This window comes from Pectinophora gossypiella, chromosome 16, assembly GCF_024362695.1.
Source record: "Pectinophora gossypiella chromosome 16, ilPecGoss1.1, whole genome shotgun sequence".
In the NCBI taxonomy this organism is placed as follows: Eukaryota; Metazoa; Arthropoda; class Insecta; order Lepidoptera; family Gelechiidae; genus Pectinophora; species Pectinophora gossypiella.
Genome location: NC_065419.1, coordinates 11,799,128 through 11,814,909, shown reverse-complemented (window position 1 = coordinate 11,814,909; position 15,782 = coordinate 11,799,128). Strand labels below are relative to the sequence as shown.

Below are 15,782 nucleotides of genomic sequence, written 5' to 3'. Positions count from 1 at the left end.
ATGTTGAAATTGCATATTGTTAGATATACTATCGAGGAGCTCGGTGGCGCAGCGGTAAACGCGCTCGGTCTGCGATTGTTGAAGTTAAGCAACTTTCGCAAAGGCCGGTCATAGGATGGGTGACCACAAAAAAAAAAGTTTGCATCTCGAGCTCCTCCGTGCTTCGGAAGGCACGTTAAACCGTTGGTCCCGGCTGCATTAGCAGTCGTTAATAACCATCAATCCGCACTGGGCCCGCATGATGGTTTAAGGCCCGATCTCCCATAGGGAAGGCCCGTGCCCCAGCAGTGGGGACGTTAATGGGCTGATGATGATGATGATGAGATATACTACTTATCCACTACTATTTGATACCTAAACTAAAAAATCTAGTACCTTTGTCATTCAAAAGATTTATATACGTTAAACAATGGTCCTACCATTACGACGCTAATGATATTTCGTATACTTTATTTATACTAGTATTATGAAACACCGCTATTATAATTTGTCTATAGAAGAGTATTGTATGGACAAAAAAGAACAGGTTTTTAAATCTCGTCTTTTATCTGAATTGGTGGTTTTTCCAGTTGGTAACACGCTTGCCTCTCACTTTGAGGTCGCAGGTTCGAATCCAGCACAGGCTTAAACCAATGATTGTTGAATTTTCGAATTTATGTTTGGATCATAAATGATCAATGTGTGCTCAGCGGTGAAGAATAACATTACCAAGAAATGCATTTTCGGATATATGTGACTTAACCGTATTAAACTGGTTTTCCCTTCACGGGTTGGAAGGTCAGACAGGCAGTCGCTTCTGTAAAAAACCGGACCGGAATAATGCAACTATAGTCTCAGATAGTAATCTCGTGTGCGTCGCCCTCAAAGTAGAACAGATTATCAAGCACGTGTTGCCGCTTCGACTGCGCGGCCGAGACTGCCGTACTTGACGCGCAGATGCACGCGTTTCCCTTCCCCGCTACACCACCTGCTACCCGCTGACATCTTAGCTACCCCGTCCCCGCCACCGTCTGTCGCCCCGCAGGAGGGTCGCGCACGAGATTGCCGGACTATAGCATAGAGATGGTTTTTTTTTCTTCATTCTGCCACCCCCTTTATACTTTTATACCATTCGTTATTAGTTTATTAATATATATTAGGCTTAAGTATTGAATAGTAGACCAACTCCTATACATCGGTGCGCATCCACCTTTCTTTTCAGACCCAAAACCCTATTAGACCTTAACATGTCCTGATATATGTTTCTCCCTACCAGATTCGACTATCTGTATGCCAAGAAACAGGACCCGAGAGATGGACTTTTGGACCTCAAATATCAATTACTTGAAGTTGTGAAGCTTCCCCTCTGCACGTATATAGCCGTCGACATAAACGAAACCAACAGCTGATGGACATAATAACGCAATTATATATATTAGCGATCTTCGGTAATAGATACTTATATACTAGAGATGAAATTATTTGGCCAAATATCCGGCGTTCGAATATTCAATCACATAGTGTTGGACAATGGCTCTGATTCCTGCAGACACCTCGTAATTTTATTTTAAGTTATACCTGTCATTTTCTTATCCGCCGAAAAGGAAAGGGACAGGCAGTCGCTTCTGTAAAAAACCGGACCTGTCCAATCTTCAGGTTAGGTAAGTGGACCCTGTGAAAATCGGGATAATGCTAAGGGGATGATGACACCATGGTTAGCGACACCGGTCATCAATCTCACAAGCCAAAAAATAATAATTTCCTGTCACGTAGAGCAATAAGTTCGCCTATTGTCCTAGAATGACAGGTGTCAGAATTAATGTGTGTATTTCCTGGATATACCTATCTCACTTATCTGTATACATTTAGTGCGAAAGAGACGAGAGATGTCAGTCTAATCACAACGCTAGAATGACTAGTGCCAGATCAATGACTCCTTGATATATCTATCTCTTTCGCACTTTGTTTTCAATTTTTCCGTTCTGAGGGATTAAAAGGCCACAACGAAGCAATTCATCTAAAAAAAGCAATATTGCAATTTGACATTTGCGCATATAAAAGTAAGTGCGCAATGCAAACATAATATGTCAAATAGCAATATTGCTTTTTAGATTAATTGCTTCGATGTGGCCTTTTTAACCCGCCAGGACAGAAAAATAGTATAGTATATTAAGAGTATAATAGTAATATCTTATTTAGAATGTTAGCAGGGGTTTGTTTCCATTGCGCACTTACTTTTATATGCGCAAATGTCAAATTACAATATTGCTTTTTTAGATGAATTGCTTCGATGTGGAGTTTTTAACCCCTCGCTAACATGCTAAACAAGATATTCTGGGAGGGGAGGATAATACTTTCTTTTTTTTTAATTTTTGATGTACTGTTTCTCCTTTTCAGATACAAACTGCTGTATCAAACCAAGAATATCGCTGCAGATGGCCTCTCCGATCTGGAGTACACCGTCGTCGAAGTCATGAAGCATCGGCTCTTCACGTTTATATCCGTCAATTTAGATGAAAGTAGCTGATGGACGTATTTCGCCAAACTCCTGTTTGGCGATCAGCGGTAACAGCCATTTTGTAACTAATACGCGGTAACTAGTACAGTAACTATTACGGGCACTACCGCGATAACTAGGTGATAATGAATGTAGGTGTTAAGCAATGGTTACCTTTGAGTTGTTAAGATCTCTTTGTGTCCGAGAATGTTTGGTGGCGATTTTCTCCGATATTTTATGATTTTCAAGTAATATAATAGATTGGGATTCTATTATGTAATTAGGGGTGCTGTTTTGAACATTTAAATACGACGTTCGCGACGCGATACGTGCTTCGACCAATAGACGTAGCAATGGTATCTATGTAGACATATACGCTGCCTCTATTGGTCAAAAGAAGCGGTATTAGTCGCATCCCCTCAGATAGCGAGCGCCATGCCGCAAGTGCATGAGTCCCTTACGATATAAATTCGAAAAAAAAATGCAGCTAATATACACACCCATTACACATGTAGTAATAAAAAAAAGTTGTAAATGAGAAACATTTGCTCGTTAGGAAACTGTATGTAAACAGTAATCAATGTCATGTACCCACTTTAGAACCCTGTCGCCCTAACACATTTGAAATTAAGTGCGACTTGAAGTTCATTTGTCAAAAAAGTTAATATGACATAGTGTCCATACATCGGATATTATTGGCACTGTTCTGTATTTAACTTGGTGTCAAACAAATTGATATTACAATTTGATATCTCGTAGGAGCTCGAAACTGATCTTATAATTTTTGCATTTCACTAGTCGTCACTACCTACCAACTAGCTTATTAAGTATTTTAAAATACATACAGTTATGGTCCTACCACAAAACAATGTTAAGAATTAAAACACTGTTTGAAAAGAATGAAGTTGAACCAAATTATTTGAAAATTGAATTCACTTTTGCTTGTTACCTGTCGTTTTGCTCAAACAGTCTCTAAGTGCTCATTACAGTTTTGTGGTAAAACCGTTACTGTTTTTCGATGTGTTATGCAATCAGATTCCCAATACTGGACCAAAATGATTGAAAAAATAACTATAAGATAGGAATTTCCGAATCGTAATTTAATAAACATTTCCATTTTTAAAATCTACTAAACTTTGGCCGATTTAAGTAACTATTAACATTAATTGTACAGTACCGTCGTCGTTAAAAAGTAAAATTATTCTCTAGATAAAATATGGCCATATTAGAATTTTCTTCAAGTACAGTCGACGACAATATACCTAACTCATAAGACTTAGTCCACTACGAATAATGTAAGTAAACACATGTACAGTCGCTTTAGGATTTATTTTTTATCGGAGGACTCCTACAAATATGGTCATACTAATTATTTTAACGTTACAACAATTCATGGCGACTGTACATTAAGATACTTTAATTAATAGCATGCATTATAATCTCGAATACATTCAATTATTATCTCAAAAAGTTCTTAATCTTACTATATTAGCGAATCTTAATATTATGAAACTTCTTTTTAATTCCTTTTAATTTTTCGAAAAATGTTTGTCTTATATTTTTATAAGTAATTCTTTTTTTAAAGATCTGTGTATACTTAATCTTCACTAATACGATACATTTGACTGTAAACGTAATATTTATATAAGTAAATAGTTTTGCTTTTGTTGTAATTTTAAGAGTAAAACTGTTAGTTTTATTTTGTCGTTGTATATTAAATTTGTAATATTCAAAAATGCACTAGTTTTTAACGCACTGAGAGGTCGTGCCGACTGTGATGACTCCGTTTCTGTTGCGAATTGCAGTTTCTACATTCATTCTCATAAATAATATTTCACTAAATAATTAGGTACAAGGGGGTTAAAAAGGCCACTTCGGAGCAATAAGCTACTTGACAAGCTAGTCAAATGAGATACTTTTTACGAAACGTCAAATCGAAAGTTTTCTTTGGAATTTGTATAGAAATACTGTCCTGAAACGTTATCAATAAAAGCGGTCAATCGTCGTACTCATTGTTTCTTAATTCATAAATAAAATTCGGAAATAAGTAGTAGTAGTATAATGGGATTGATTTTTGATCATCTCAGACTGGCTTATATTTTTAGGTTACCATTTTATAATTCTATTCTTGACCCAGTCAAATACCCTATTCATTTAAAAAGAAATATTACAATTTGACATTTACGCATATAAAAGTAAGTGAGCAATGCAAACAAAATGTAAAATCAATATTTCTGTTTTAGATTGTTTTCATGTGGCCTTTTTAACCCCCCTTATCTATATTTAAATATTTTAGTATGTTGTATAGATAAGCTGTACTAGGTATTTATTAAATAGCCCATTAAATAAATATTTGAATGACCGCAGTAAACAAACTTTCAAACACCTTACAGCATGGCTACGCGTGCGGTAAAGAGTGATAAAATTCCATTTCACGCATGTTGCATTTCGAAACTATTAAACACAAACGTCATTATAAACGCGCGAAAATAACCTTGATTTTTTTTTTCTTTTGCCCATTTGTGGGTCAGGCTAAGATCATAAGACCATGCTGCCTAGTCTTCAGTACATTTTCTTTGCTGTTAAATAACCTTGATTTACATTTTAATTATAAACTTTTTAAAATCAGCAGCAGCAACGGAATCATCGTAGTTACCTTTTAAAAGTAATATTTATTAATAAGCGTACTTAAAGAGACAATTGTACATAGCTTGTAGATAGATAGGAGAACTACCAAAACATTTTCAGTGTTTATATTAATGCAATAAGATTATACTCTTGAAAAAGTACTAATTATTGCCAATATTGAGTCACAAACGAAAATTAAAATGTTAATCGTGATATAAATGAGATTTGTCATCACATTATTTTAATTTTAGAAAGATGGTTTTTACTGTTAGATGTAAGACAATGTGATAAATTACATAAGACATTGCTCGAAAGATTTTTGATGTTAAAATTTATAGTTCAATGTTTAGTTAGTAGGTTATTCTCATATAAAAAGCTATGGCTACGCATATAATATGATTTTTATTGTCCGAATGCCCGATAGTGACAACTATTCGAGCTTCGACCAATGCACGCAGAGTTCTCTGTTCACGTAGCATTTTTTGGAAAGATAACATTGGGTAATGGATTAGCACCGATTTTCTATTCCTTTCTGTTACTCAGAACCGCCATTTGCTAAAGCGAGATAAAAAGTGGGAGTGCACTCCGACAGCCCCGTCGATTTCCTCGCTTGCGGTCGCTTTATCTCGTTCTAGCAAAGGATGGTACTGGGTGACAGAAAAGGACAGAAGCCTAGGAAAGTGCGGGTCATAGAAAAGTATGGTGATGGTTTTCTGTACGTAATTTTTAGGTGTTTCTTCCAAAACAATGGCAGTTTGTATGATAATAACCTACTACTTAATTTGTACTATCCCCGAGCTGTGTTCTCTTTTAATTCCTTACAATGTAAACATTTCCATTGCGTTTTAAAATTATACACTAGAATTATTACATTATTCTTCTTAGACTAAAAGCAATGCTCTGTTAGATCGGCCTATATTTAATAATATTTTACGAATTGTGCTGCTATTATTATTAATTTTTATAATACGTTTATTAACAATTCAATTGAAAACTGTCTTTAAAATTCACCCTTTGTATAAGAAAACCTAAAAAAAAAACTTTTATGAAAAATAATAGGTATTGGTTCCCATGCTGGCAGACAGACTTAAACATAATTTGATTTGACAGTTTTAAAAATAGTGCTATCCTTCTCTAACGATGAGTGCAAGAAAGAGACAGAAATAGTTTAAGAAAACTCAAGGAGTCTGCCAGAATCGGTACTATTAGGTTTTTAATTTCAGGTTTCAAATTAAAATATGTTAAGTACATAATTATATTTACCAAATAATAAAAATACTTCAGATGTTACTCTTTGTTATGGCATTTTTCCTCCGTACATTTATGCCTAATGCTTATCACACAATGGATAAACCTAATATAATATTAAAATATCCTAAGATAGATACTGGAGCTAATTCCTGTGCACACCACCTAATTTTATTTTAAGTTATACCTGTCATTTTCTTATCTTAAAGGAAAGGAACAGATGATTGACAGCAGTTAATTTTGAAATGAATGAGTGAATGAACAAATAACCCGGGCGAATCGAATAGTCTCGCTGATATGCGACCCGTTTGACGTGTGCTGTCAACTGAATTTTGTGGGGTTATTGGCCAATTAAAAGTTTTAGATTTCTGCCTAAAAGTGACGTGTGTTCCAAAAACTATGGCTGTCGATTACCCGTCCCTGTCCTTTTCGGCGGATAAGAAAAGGACAGGTATAACTTAAAATAAAATTATAATAATATGGTATCTACAGGTACAGTCAGGCCGGTACAGGTACCACCGAGATACAAGAGGGAGCAACAAAACTGTTTCTTTCTTTCCCGTGCGTAACTTGTACTTGTTTCATTTGTAATTATCATTGATATACGATAATTATCATTGGTAGTTATTATATCAATGATAATTTTGATAAAAATTACACATTGCAAAATTACGAAATTTCGGGCATTTGTGCTCGCAATATTAACTACCCACACATAACTGATGTGACCGTACATTGAGTATACATATAAATATTCCCTTCACTTGTATGCATAGAAAATATAATATGGAAACTGTTAACTGAAAAGTCAATATTTTATCGTAAGTAGAATTTTATACCATTTAAAGTTATAGCGCGAGATACAATTAAATACTAATGAGTATATAACTGACACAAGTATTTGCTATTTTACAAAACACTAGTACTCGAATACTTTGACGGTTACGTAAGTTTACGTGCTAGAAAATAGCTACGTTGTATCTAGTACCTATTTCAGATTTGATAAAGCCAAGTTTCTATGGAGACTAAATATTTTGTAGAACCCTGTCACATTAACATGTTTCACAGATTTCGTCAAATAAGATAAAGCGAAATGGTAACTACAGTATAATGTAAAATCCTTTTTCTCGTTCCTTTCACACTAGACGATGTATTATACAGGGTGTTAGTAACATCGTAACGAATACTCAGAGGCATGATTCAGACCATGATTCTGAGTTAATATCAAGTGGAGTGGTGTCATTCTAATTGTATCCTCTATATGGTAAGTATTTAGGTGCTAAGTATTTTGTAAAATAGCTACTATACTTGGAGTCAGCGCACACTACCTTGACAGGCCAATAGTTTGATCAGTACCATCAGTCTAGCGTGAACCTGCAGCTCACGACTATATCCTAATGAGGAATTTTCCAGGCGACGTTCCCCAATAAGAATTCATATGGCGCTATGCAGACTTCCCTTCGTTCAACCTTCTAATTTCATGGATAACAGAATTTCATGGAATATCCATTTCTTTGAGTATAAATGATGACTAATTACATCCAGGCACAATTACATCTTACATCCATTATAATTCTGATCAAAATAATGAGAAGCAATATAGGTAGAAACTAAATTATTCATATTCATTTATTGCATGTCACAAACATAAATTAAGGTGGAACATAGTAAAAAGGTACATGTGACGCCCTGCAAGGGCACGGCAATATAAAAGAGGCGACACTAGGTGCCTTATTATAATAATATTATAACAACTAACTAAATATTATTATTAATAATATTTATTATTATTAATTATTATACATAATGTGATCCAAATATCATCATCATCTCAGGCCTTTACATCACATCACATATTTACATCTTTATCAGATGATTCAGATGATTCAAACAGCGTTTCTGTGGCAGCTTTCTTTTTTTTATCCAAATATCAATCAACAATGATTTATATGCTTCTGCCATTACATTGTATTTTGGAATACTGAGTAATGAGAAACTAGGTAATTATCTCGCTAAAGCTGTAGACGCCATCTACATTGTTTGTGGTGAAAGTACCCTGGAAAGTCCTTCAATGGGGTAATCACAGGTACATCCAATTCCAGATGAACTAATTACCCGCACTTCACCCAGCTTTCTATTAGACCAACGTGCTAGGTGAGACTTATCGCCTCCTGTAATGGTCGAGCCAACTGTGTTAGTGAAAACGGCATTTAAGATAAATTGATAACTCAGATAGACTGTTTAAATTGGCTTTATATGCCCGGTAACTTGATTAACGATTCTTGTTTTTAAAACGTAATATTTTATGATAAAAAATAGCATCAAACTATTGGCTGATTAAGTCGGTATTATTCGCTTCCTCGACTTACTGTAAGTATTAGGAAAAACAATTACGAACTGAATCAATTACCTAGTTCTGTCATAGTTATACGGAGTAATACATAGCTTGGAAGACTAAATTGTCTCAATAAATATATAAGTATTATAAATTATATCGATTCTGACAGATATAAACTTAATTTTAATTATATAAAAATATAAATTTGAAAGTTCTAAAACGAGCTCTATCCCTTTCTTGCACTTGGTGTAAATAAAAGATAGCACTATTTTTAAGAGATTTCAGACAAAGAAAATTAAGTCTTAGGTCTACCAGAATCGGTACTTATAACTATAAACATTAGGCTCACAACTCGCGCTATATAATTATGTATATTTTGTACTCGCAAACTAATAGAGCCTAATTATTGAAGACTATGTTCATATTACAGTAGAATGAAAAGATAAATACCGTTGTATTATACCTATGTATTATTAGTACTTATTTTATTAATTAAAAATATTTTTAATTAATGTTCGACTCTAGCTGATCTCTGGTTTGACAGCTCTAAAAATAGTGCCCTCCTTCAAAGAAAATAAAAGAGCTACTGTGTGCGCAACCTAGAATAAAGAGTAATACTACGTACAGAAGTGACACTCCGCCCCGCACTAATATGAGTTTGGATTACCTCACCCCCGTTGCGAGTCTACTTTAGGCTACTAAGCAGTAGGGGAGCGCGCCCGGACTGTGTGTCTTGCTCGCACGCACGGGGTAAAGCCGCATACACAACATATGTGTAGTGTCTATGTAGGAACGAGATTTTTGTATGGAGTTTGCGGGCCGTGGCGAGGGTCAATAGATGTGGATTATTTAAAGCTCAATGCATACAGAAACGATGCCCAAATACGTCGCAGGCCAGGTTATTTTGTTGGTAGAATATTTTACATGTGTTTTCTACTAGTATGAACATGTCTCAAATCCTGCTTAGCCATCCAGAATAATAATTAAGTAGTAACAACTAGCTGTTAGACCATGTTACTTAAGGAAGGTGATTACGCGCATTGTTTTAATTTGTCCAAATGGTTTTTATGAATATATTGTTTGTTTTTTTAATAACTAATGCAGTTTCATTTAGTTCCCTGGCGTGGCGAGTCTATTGACTGGACGTCTTTGCCTGCCTAATTTCGGAGCGGGCATATGAAACAAAAAAATGTCTATGGGGAGGGTAATCTAATCAAACAGATTGTCATGAAGTTACAACGCTCCAACGATAGATAGCGCACGCGTGGGCACAGTGAAGCGAGTCAGTTACGTGATGAACGTGACGGAAGTTGGGGGGTCGTTTATGGAATGCGGGTAGTTGCAATTGAAAAGTTTTTGTCAAAAATGGCGCATGCGGGGGCAGAGTGAAGCAAGTCAGTTACGTGTTGAACGTTCCGAGAGTTGGGGGGTCGCTTATTGAATGCGGGTAATTGCGATCGAAAAAAGTTTGTCAAAAGTTGGCGCACGCGCGGGCAGAGTGAAGCAAGTCCACTACGTGTTGAACGTGCCGGGTCGGATCGCTTATGAATTGCGGGTACCTAGTTGCGATCTAAAAAAGTTTATCAATAAAACAACTGTTACAATACATATATTTTATTCACGTTTAACGGATGTTTGTAAAACTTGACTTAAAAGTGCATCGACCATCTTCCCACTGGAGTTGTAGTCCGTAGAAGCTTCACCGACCCTTATGTGAGTGTATAGATTCTGGTAATCAATTCCATCCAGTTCATAAGTCACTGTAGTTAAACCGTCCACCAGGTGTAAAGAGTTTATTGTTACGATACTCAGCGACCTGTAAAGTTTATCATACATCCATATAGATAGATAAGTAGGTACTGTGATGATGTAACCTTCTTCTATTGTGTGGATTGTGCCTCGTGTCAGGGCTATTATTGAGCCACCAAAGGCTCATACCTATAACGACTACGTACTTCAGTAAATAGTAACCAGGACCAACGGCTTGACGTGCCTTCCAAAGCACGGATCATCCTACTTTAGAACAATCAGGAGATCAGCCTGTAATGTTCTAACCAAACTAGGGATCACAAAGTAATTTTTGTGATATGTTCCCGCCGAGACTCGAACCCGGGACTTTCGGATCGTGAGCCTAACTCTCAACCACTTGACCATTGAAGCCGTTAAAAGTAACCTCTTCAAGGCACATTATCCTGTTTGACAGGCGAGTGATTATAGAAAGTAAGTTATTCTTGAATGACGTTTTTGGACGAGGTGTTGCGGAATGTCCTTACCAAACAATTTAATAATAATAATAAAAAAGTTTATTTAGGTAAAACCTACGACACACATATACATTTACAACATTAAAATATACACACATTAATATTTAGTTGGAAAACATAAAGGTATATGGGTGCCGCAGTTCACCAAAAAAGGCCAGGCTTCAGTGAAAATTCAACTTAATTTCGACAATAACCTCATCGGGAATCGAACCCGTACCTCTTTTTTTTTTTTTTTTTTTTTTTGAGTCCAACACGAAAAAGTAATTTACCCATTCATCTTATCTGGTACAACACCGTAGGTTCTGTATCGGCCAATCGATGTATCACTTCGTTCTACCGGATAGTTTGCCCATTGTAACCTGTTAATTTTAAAATTCTTTTACTTACTTACTTAGATATTATTATAAAAATACTCAAATATTGGTGCTGATTCCAGTACACAGCATCTGATCTTAAGTTTATTTTAAGTTACACTTGTCATTTTCTTATTCACCAAAAAGGAAAGGGACGGATGATCGACAGGCGTAACCCGTTAATTTTAGGCAGAAATTGAAAAAAAAGCATTACATATGAGCGAGATGCATATTTTATTCACCCGGGTTATTCATTAATTTCAAAATTATTTGCCAATAATGTTGCCAATCATCCGTCCTTTTCCTATTCGGCGGATGAGAAAATGACGGGCTTAACTTAAAATAAAATTAAGATTTGTGCCGGGATCGGGGCCATTATTTTCAAGTACATAGCTACTTACTATTCTTTATGACTTTTATGAAAACTAGCACTTTAGGTTTATGTTTACAGACGACATGACCTTCCAGGGGGGGCTTTCGTATCAAAATTGGCTGCAAGTCTTCAGATTATTGGTGGCGTTGGCCTCTGCCCACATTAGGAGTTACAGGCGTGACTACCATTAATTTAAGTAGAATAGTAGGTACCTTTTATCGAAGTCGTAGTAATCAGCATCTCGCAACAAAAAGCGGTTGGAAAAGCCATTGACCTTTACAAACTGCTCTGGAGTCACAGACAAAGCTACTCCTCCTATTATAATTGGCGCTGGAGTACTGGTCCTGTGCATAAGAACATTATGAAAAAAAAAGTGTCTAAGTTGGGTAGGGTTACGTTCCCCTTAACTCTTCCTATAATTAGGGGCTATAGGGAGGGGGATAGATTTTCAAGAATACTCTGTAATTGAGTGACTTTATCAACTATTTATTCATTTCCATCGTAATTCTTTCCACAACCAACATCTCCTAGAAAAGTCAGGGAACAAGTTCAACCACGTTTTTCATTTGTTTCGTTCACCGCGTAATTCTCACTTCCGTTCCCGCCTTTTCTGTTTACTTACCTTTTAAATTAATGAATTACTTAGTCGTATAATATTTTCAATTATAAATAATTTAATTTAGTAAAAATATTTAAAAAATTAAAAATACATAAAAATATTCTTTGGACGATAAAATTGCAGGTAAATTAATGGTCCACATAAACTCCATCATTTCGCAACTTTTAACGTTAACCTAGTTAGTATTCGTGTTAGATTAAGATCTTGCAGACAATGAAACTTCTTTTAAAATATACGTGATCATTTTCTTCGTTTGATCTTCTAATTTCATGAATAACAGACATAATTATGCAATTTCTGATTCGTTTAGAAGTCGACACCCAATCAACAGTCAACTTACTGATTCGATATTTCAAAATCGGTGGCCATCTGTCGTGGATACCAGTTGCAGCGGTATAGGTTCCTGCTGTCTATCGGTATGAGGTGAGGTTCGTGGAGGATCAGGCACTCCCAGTCCCGTTGTTTTCGAGCCTCATTGAATCCGATGTTGTATAACTGGCCTAGGTTGAACGGAACTGATTTATTCCCTGCAAAAGTAGTTTCTGCATTGATTAATGTCTTACGTAATGACTCAACCTTACCTGCCGGGTCTGCATGACAACTGCACCGTGCGCGGCGCGAATTATATTGAGCACTTCGACCAATAAACGATACGAATGCTATCTACGTAGATGGACGTCAAACGGCTATTGGTCGAAGACCTCGATATAATACGCGAAGCGCGCGGCGCGGTTACCGTGCAGAGCCTACTGCTCTATGCGTTATAGCGTGATTGGTACTTAGGGCACCTGTTAGAATAGTACTTATTCTAAGCTTGAACTGTCTTTTTCGCACTCAAGCTGTAACTCTATCTTTCTCTCTCACTATCTTCCTAAGCACGCACCATGTTAGAGCACAAGAATTATAAAGCAACGGCCTCCGTGGTCCAGTGGTTGTGCGTTGGGCTCACGATCCAGAGGTCCTGGGTTCGATTCCCGGTGGAGACATATGTCAAAAATTACCTTGTGGTCCCTAGTTTAGTTAGGACATTACAGGCTGATCACCTAATTGTCCGAAAGTAAGACGATCCGTGCTTCGGAAGGCACGTTAAGCCGTTGGTCCCGGTTATTACTTACTGATGTAAGTACGTACCTAGTCGTTACATGAGTCATGTCAGGGGCCTTTGGCGGCTCAATAGTAACACTGACACCAGGATTGATGAGGTTGGTAATTCACCTCTCAACCCACACGATAGAAGAAGAAGATTAAGCAACAATTGACGATCAATATGTTCGGCAACATTGCTCACGTTATTGAGTACTTACAAGAAAATTTTTGACGTGATATATTGTAGATTTGCCTACTACTTGGCCGGAAGAGTCACTAGCTGAACTTTTGATTATATTGACAGTTGTGAACAACTTTACGGATTATGGGCTGGGACGGTTAGTGCTGAGAAAATGTATAAAATTGCAGTAACTTACGATCCGTAGAATAAGTATGTCTACTTTATAGAAGGGTTAGCGTCATACTAACCGTATTCCACGACAAATACTTGATACTCCGCTTGTTGTTTCATCATGAAAGGATGGAGGTGGTGGAGAAAGAAGTTCAGTTGCTTCAAATGGCCTCTGGAACAGCAACATTTTTGGAAAAGCAGACATAAGTTGCCTCGAACAGGGAGTAGGTACCAAGGTACAATATACCTTATATGGTACCTTGGTACCTGTACTTAAAGGAATGGACTTCGTTTAAAAGCAAGGTGCCGGGGAAAGATTCGTCCCGCAAACTGTTTAAAAATGTTCCTCGCTATAGCGATAAATGTACATAAGCTTAAGACAATATGTAATATGGGGCCCATGTAGTATGAAACAGCCTCCGTGGTCTAGTGGTTAGAGCAAAAAACTCCATACCACTCCGGTTGATTGAAACTACTACTTTAAATATTTTAATTGTTTTATAAATAAAACAGGTACTAACCTGTAAGGGACAATGATGGCCACCTTCTGTCGAGCCACACAAGACGGAGTCTTATGGTAACCGCCTGCCACCACGCCTTCAATTGAGGTATCTTTAATGGAAATGCGACCTTCGGGTCCTGTAATAAAGAATTGTTAAATTGGTTGATGCTCCGGTACGCTCACTCACTCGGCGAAACGCAAATTTTTACCACGCACTTCCCCGTTTTGCCAGTTCGGCGCCTAATCGCGCACTGAGGTAAAGTACTGTCAACGTCGCTATATTAACAGTAACTTTGCGTTCCACTTTTTAAGCGCCGATGTTCAATCTACGGTAGTAGTAAATCTATGTCTGTGAGCATTAAACCAAGTATTGATATCAATATCTACCTAAGCCAGGCGGTATCTGCGGGCATGGTTCTAAGTCCGGTCGTTTTTCAGGCGTGTAGTCTGCGTTCACGAAAGTCTCCTTTTCTTCCACTGCCGATATCTGTTCGGTCACGCCTTGCTCTTCACGCTTTCCCGGTGACGTAGGTATCGACAGGTTTTTGAGGACTTCCCTGGGCAAAAATAATAGTAATACGATCTAAGGACTGTGGTTAAAGTAATGGATAACGGGTAGGGTAACTTACAAAAATCTACACAGATGCAGTGTACGCCACCAGCGTGCGAGCGAGACAGACAGGCACGCGCTGTTCCTTACATTTTAAGTAGACTAAAGTACTCTCCGAGGAGATAATGAAGCTCATGAAGATAATGAGAGTGTTCCGTGTAATCCTTCTATGCCGTTGTTTCTTCTGTGTCCTTTTAAACTTATTGTATATTTAGCTGCCACAGAAACGCTGTTTGAATCATCTGATAAAGACGTAAAGGCCTGAGATGATATTTAGCTTGGAAGACATTCAATACTTCAATACAAATGGGGAGAGCTTAAGGCTTTCGCCCTGTGCGTACGTATTTTGAAACAAAGTAGCTTGAGTGGGCGTGAGCCTCGTCTGTGAGGATTGATTATGTTTGCGCGGTTCGGAGTGCATAGAATAAGGAATAGGTAAAATAATACGTATAGAATGGCACCTCTCCGCTTTCCACCAGCGGCTGAGCAAGGTTTAGCTCACCCCCCACCCCTCGGTCTTACTTCAATCTTCAATCGTAAGGGCGTCAGACGTCACACACACAGATGCGCGTGTATGATGACGTTAATGCGTAGTGTCTGTGTAAAACGAGGTTTATTGTATGAAGTGTCCGGAGTGTGCTATAGCGATAGGTAATAATGTATGTACTATAGCTGTAAATTGCTGGAACAGCGAAGATGTCGACCAGGCAGCTAGAGGGGTTGATATCGGGGTCAAGTCACGGGCGAAAAGCTAGGTAAGCTGGTAGGAAACAAAATTTACTCTGAATCCTGGACATCGAAGACAGCGATCTTCGGGTATTTCTGTGGTCTTCCCTTCTTGAAGTTCACGAGAAACTGACTGAAGTTGAGAATGACCACGACTCCTAAAAGGCTCATCAGTACTCGAAAGTTGAGTGTCAAAGCCATCTCCAC

The 15,782-nt window shown here is 37.3% G+C and overlaps 2 protein-coding genes across 3 annotated transcripts in view; one reads left to right on the top strand and one right to left on the bottom strand.

The window, feature by feature from the left end:
• Positions 1-9,785, top strand: part of LOC126373838 (beta-1,4-N-acetylgalactosaminyltransferase bre-4-like) — a 263,755-nt gene extending 253,970 nt beyond the window's left edge. The window contains exons 10-11 of one of the 2 annotated variants that reach the window (XM_050020174.1): positions 1,256-1,427; positions 2,377-2,517. In XM_050020174.1, coding sequence (XP_049876131.1) covers positions 1,256-1,388 — 133 coding nt within the window. In that variant the 3' untranslated portion in view covers positions 1,389-1,427; positions 2,377-2,517. Of the gene's footprint in view, positions 1-1,255; positions 1,428-2,376 lie in introns of both variants that reach the window. The other variant, XM_050020175.1, reaches the window with a different exon arrangement.
• A 503-nt stretch (positions 9,786-10,288) lies between these two features.
• On the bottom strand, positions 10,289-15,776 carry LOC126373730 (beta-1,4-galactosyltransferase 4-like). Its single transcript, XM_050019967.1, has 8 exons — positions 15,631-15,776; positions 14,627-14,796; positions 14,259-14,376; positions 13,815-13,909; positions 12,640-12,826; positions 11,893-12,024; positions 11,224-11,313; positions 10,289-10,506 (listed from the first exon to the last, which is right to left on the bottom strand). The coding sequence occupies exons 1-8, from the start codon at positions 15,774-15,776 to the stop codon at positions 10,305-10,307; spliced, it is 1,140 nt and encodes a 379-aa protein (XP_049875924.1). The 3' UTR covers positions 10,289-10,304.
• Positions 15,777-15,782: the final 6 nt, after the last annotated feature.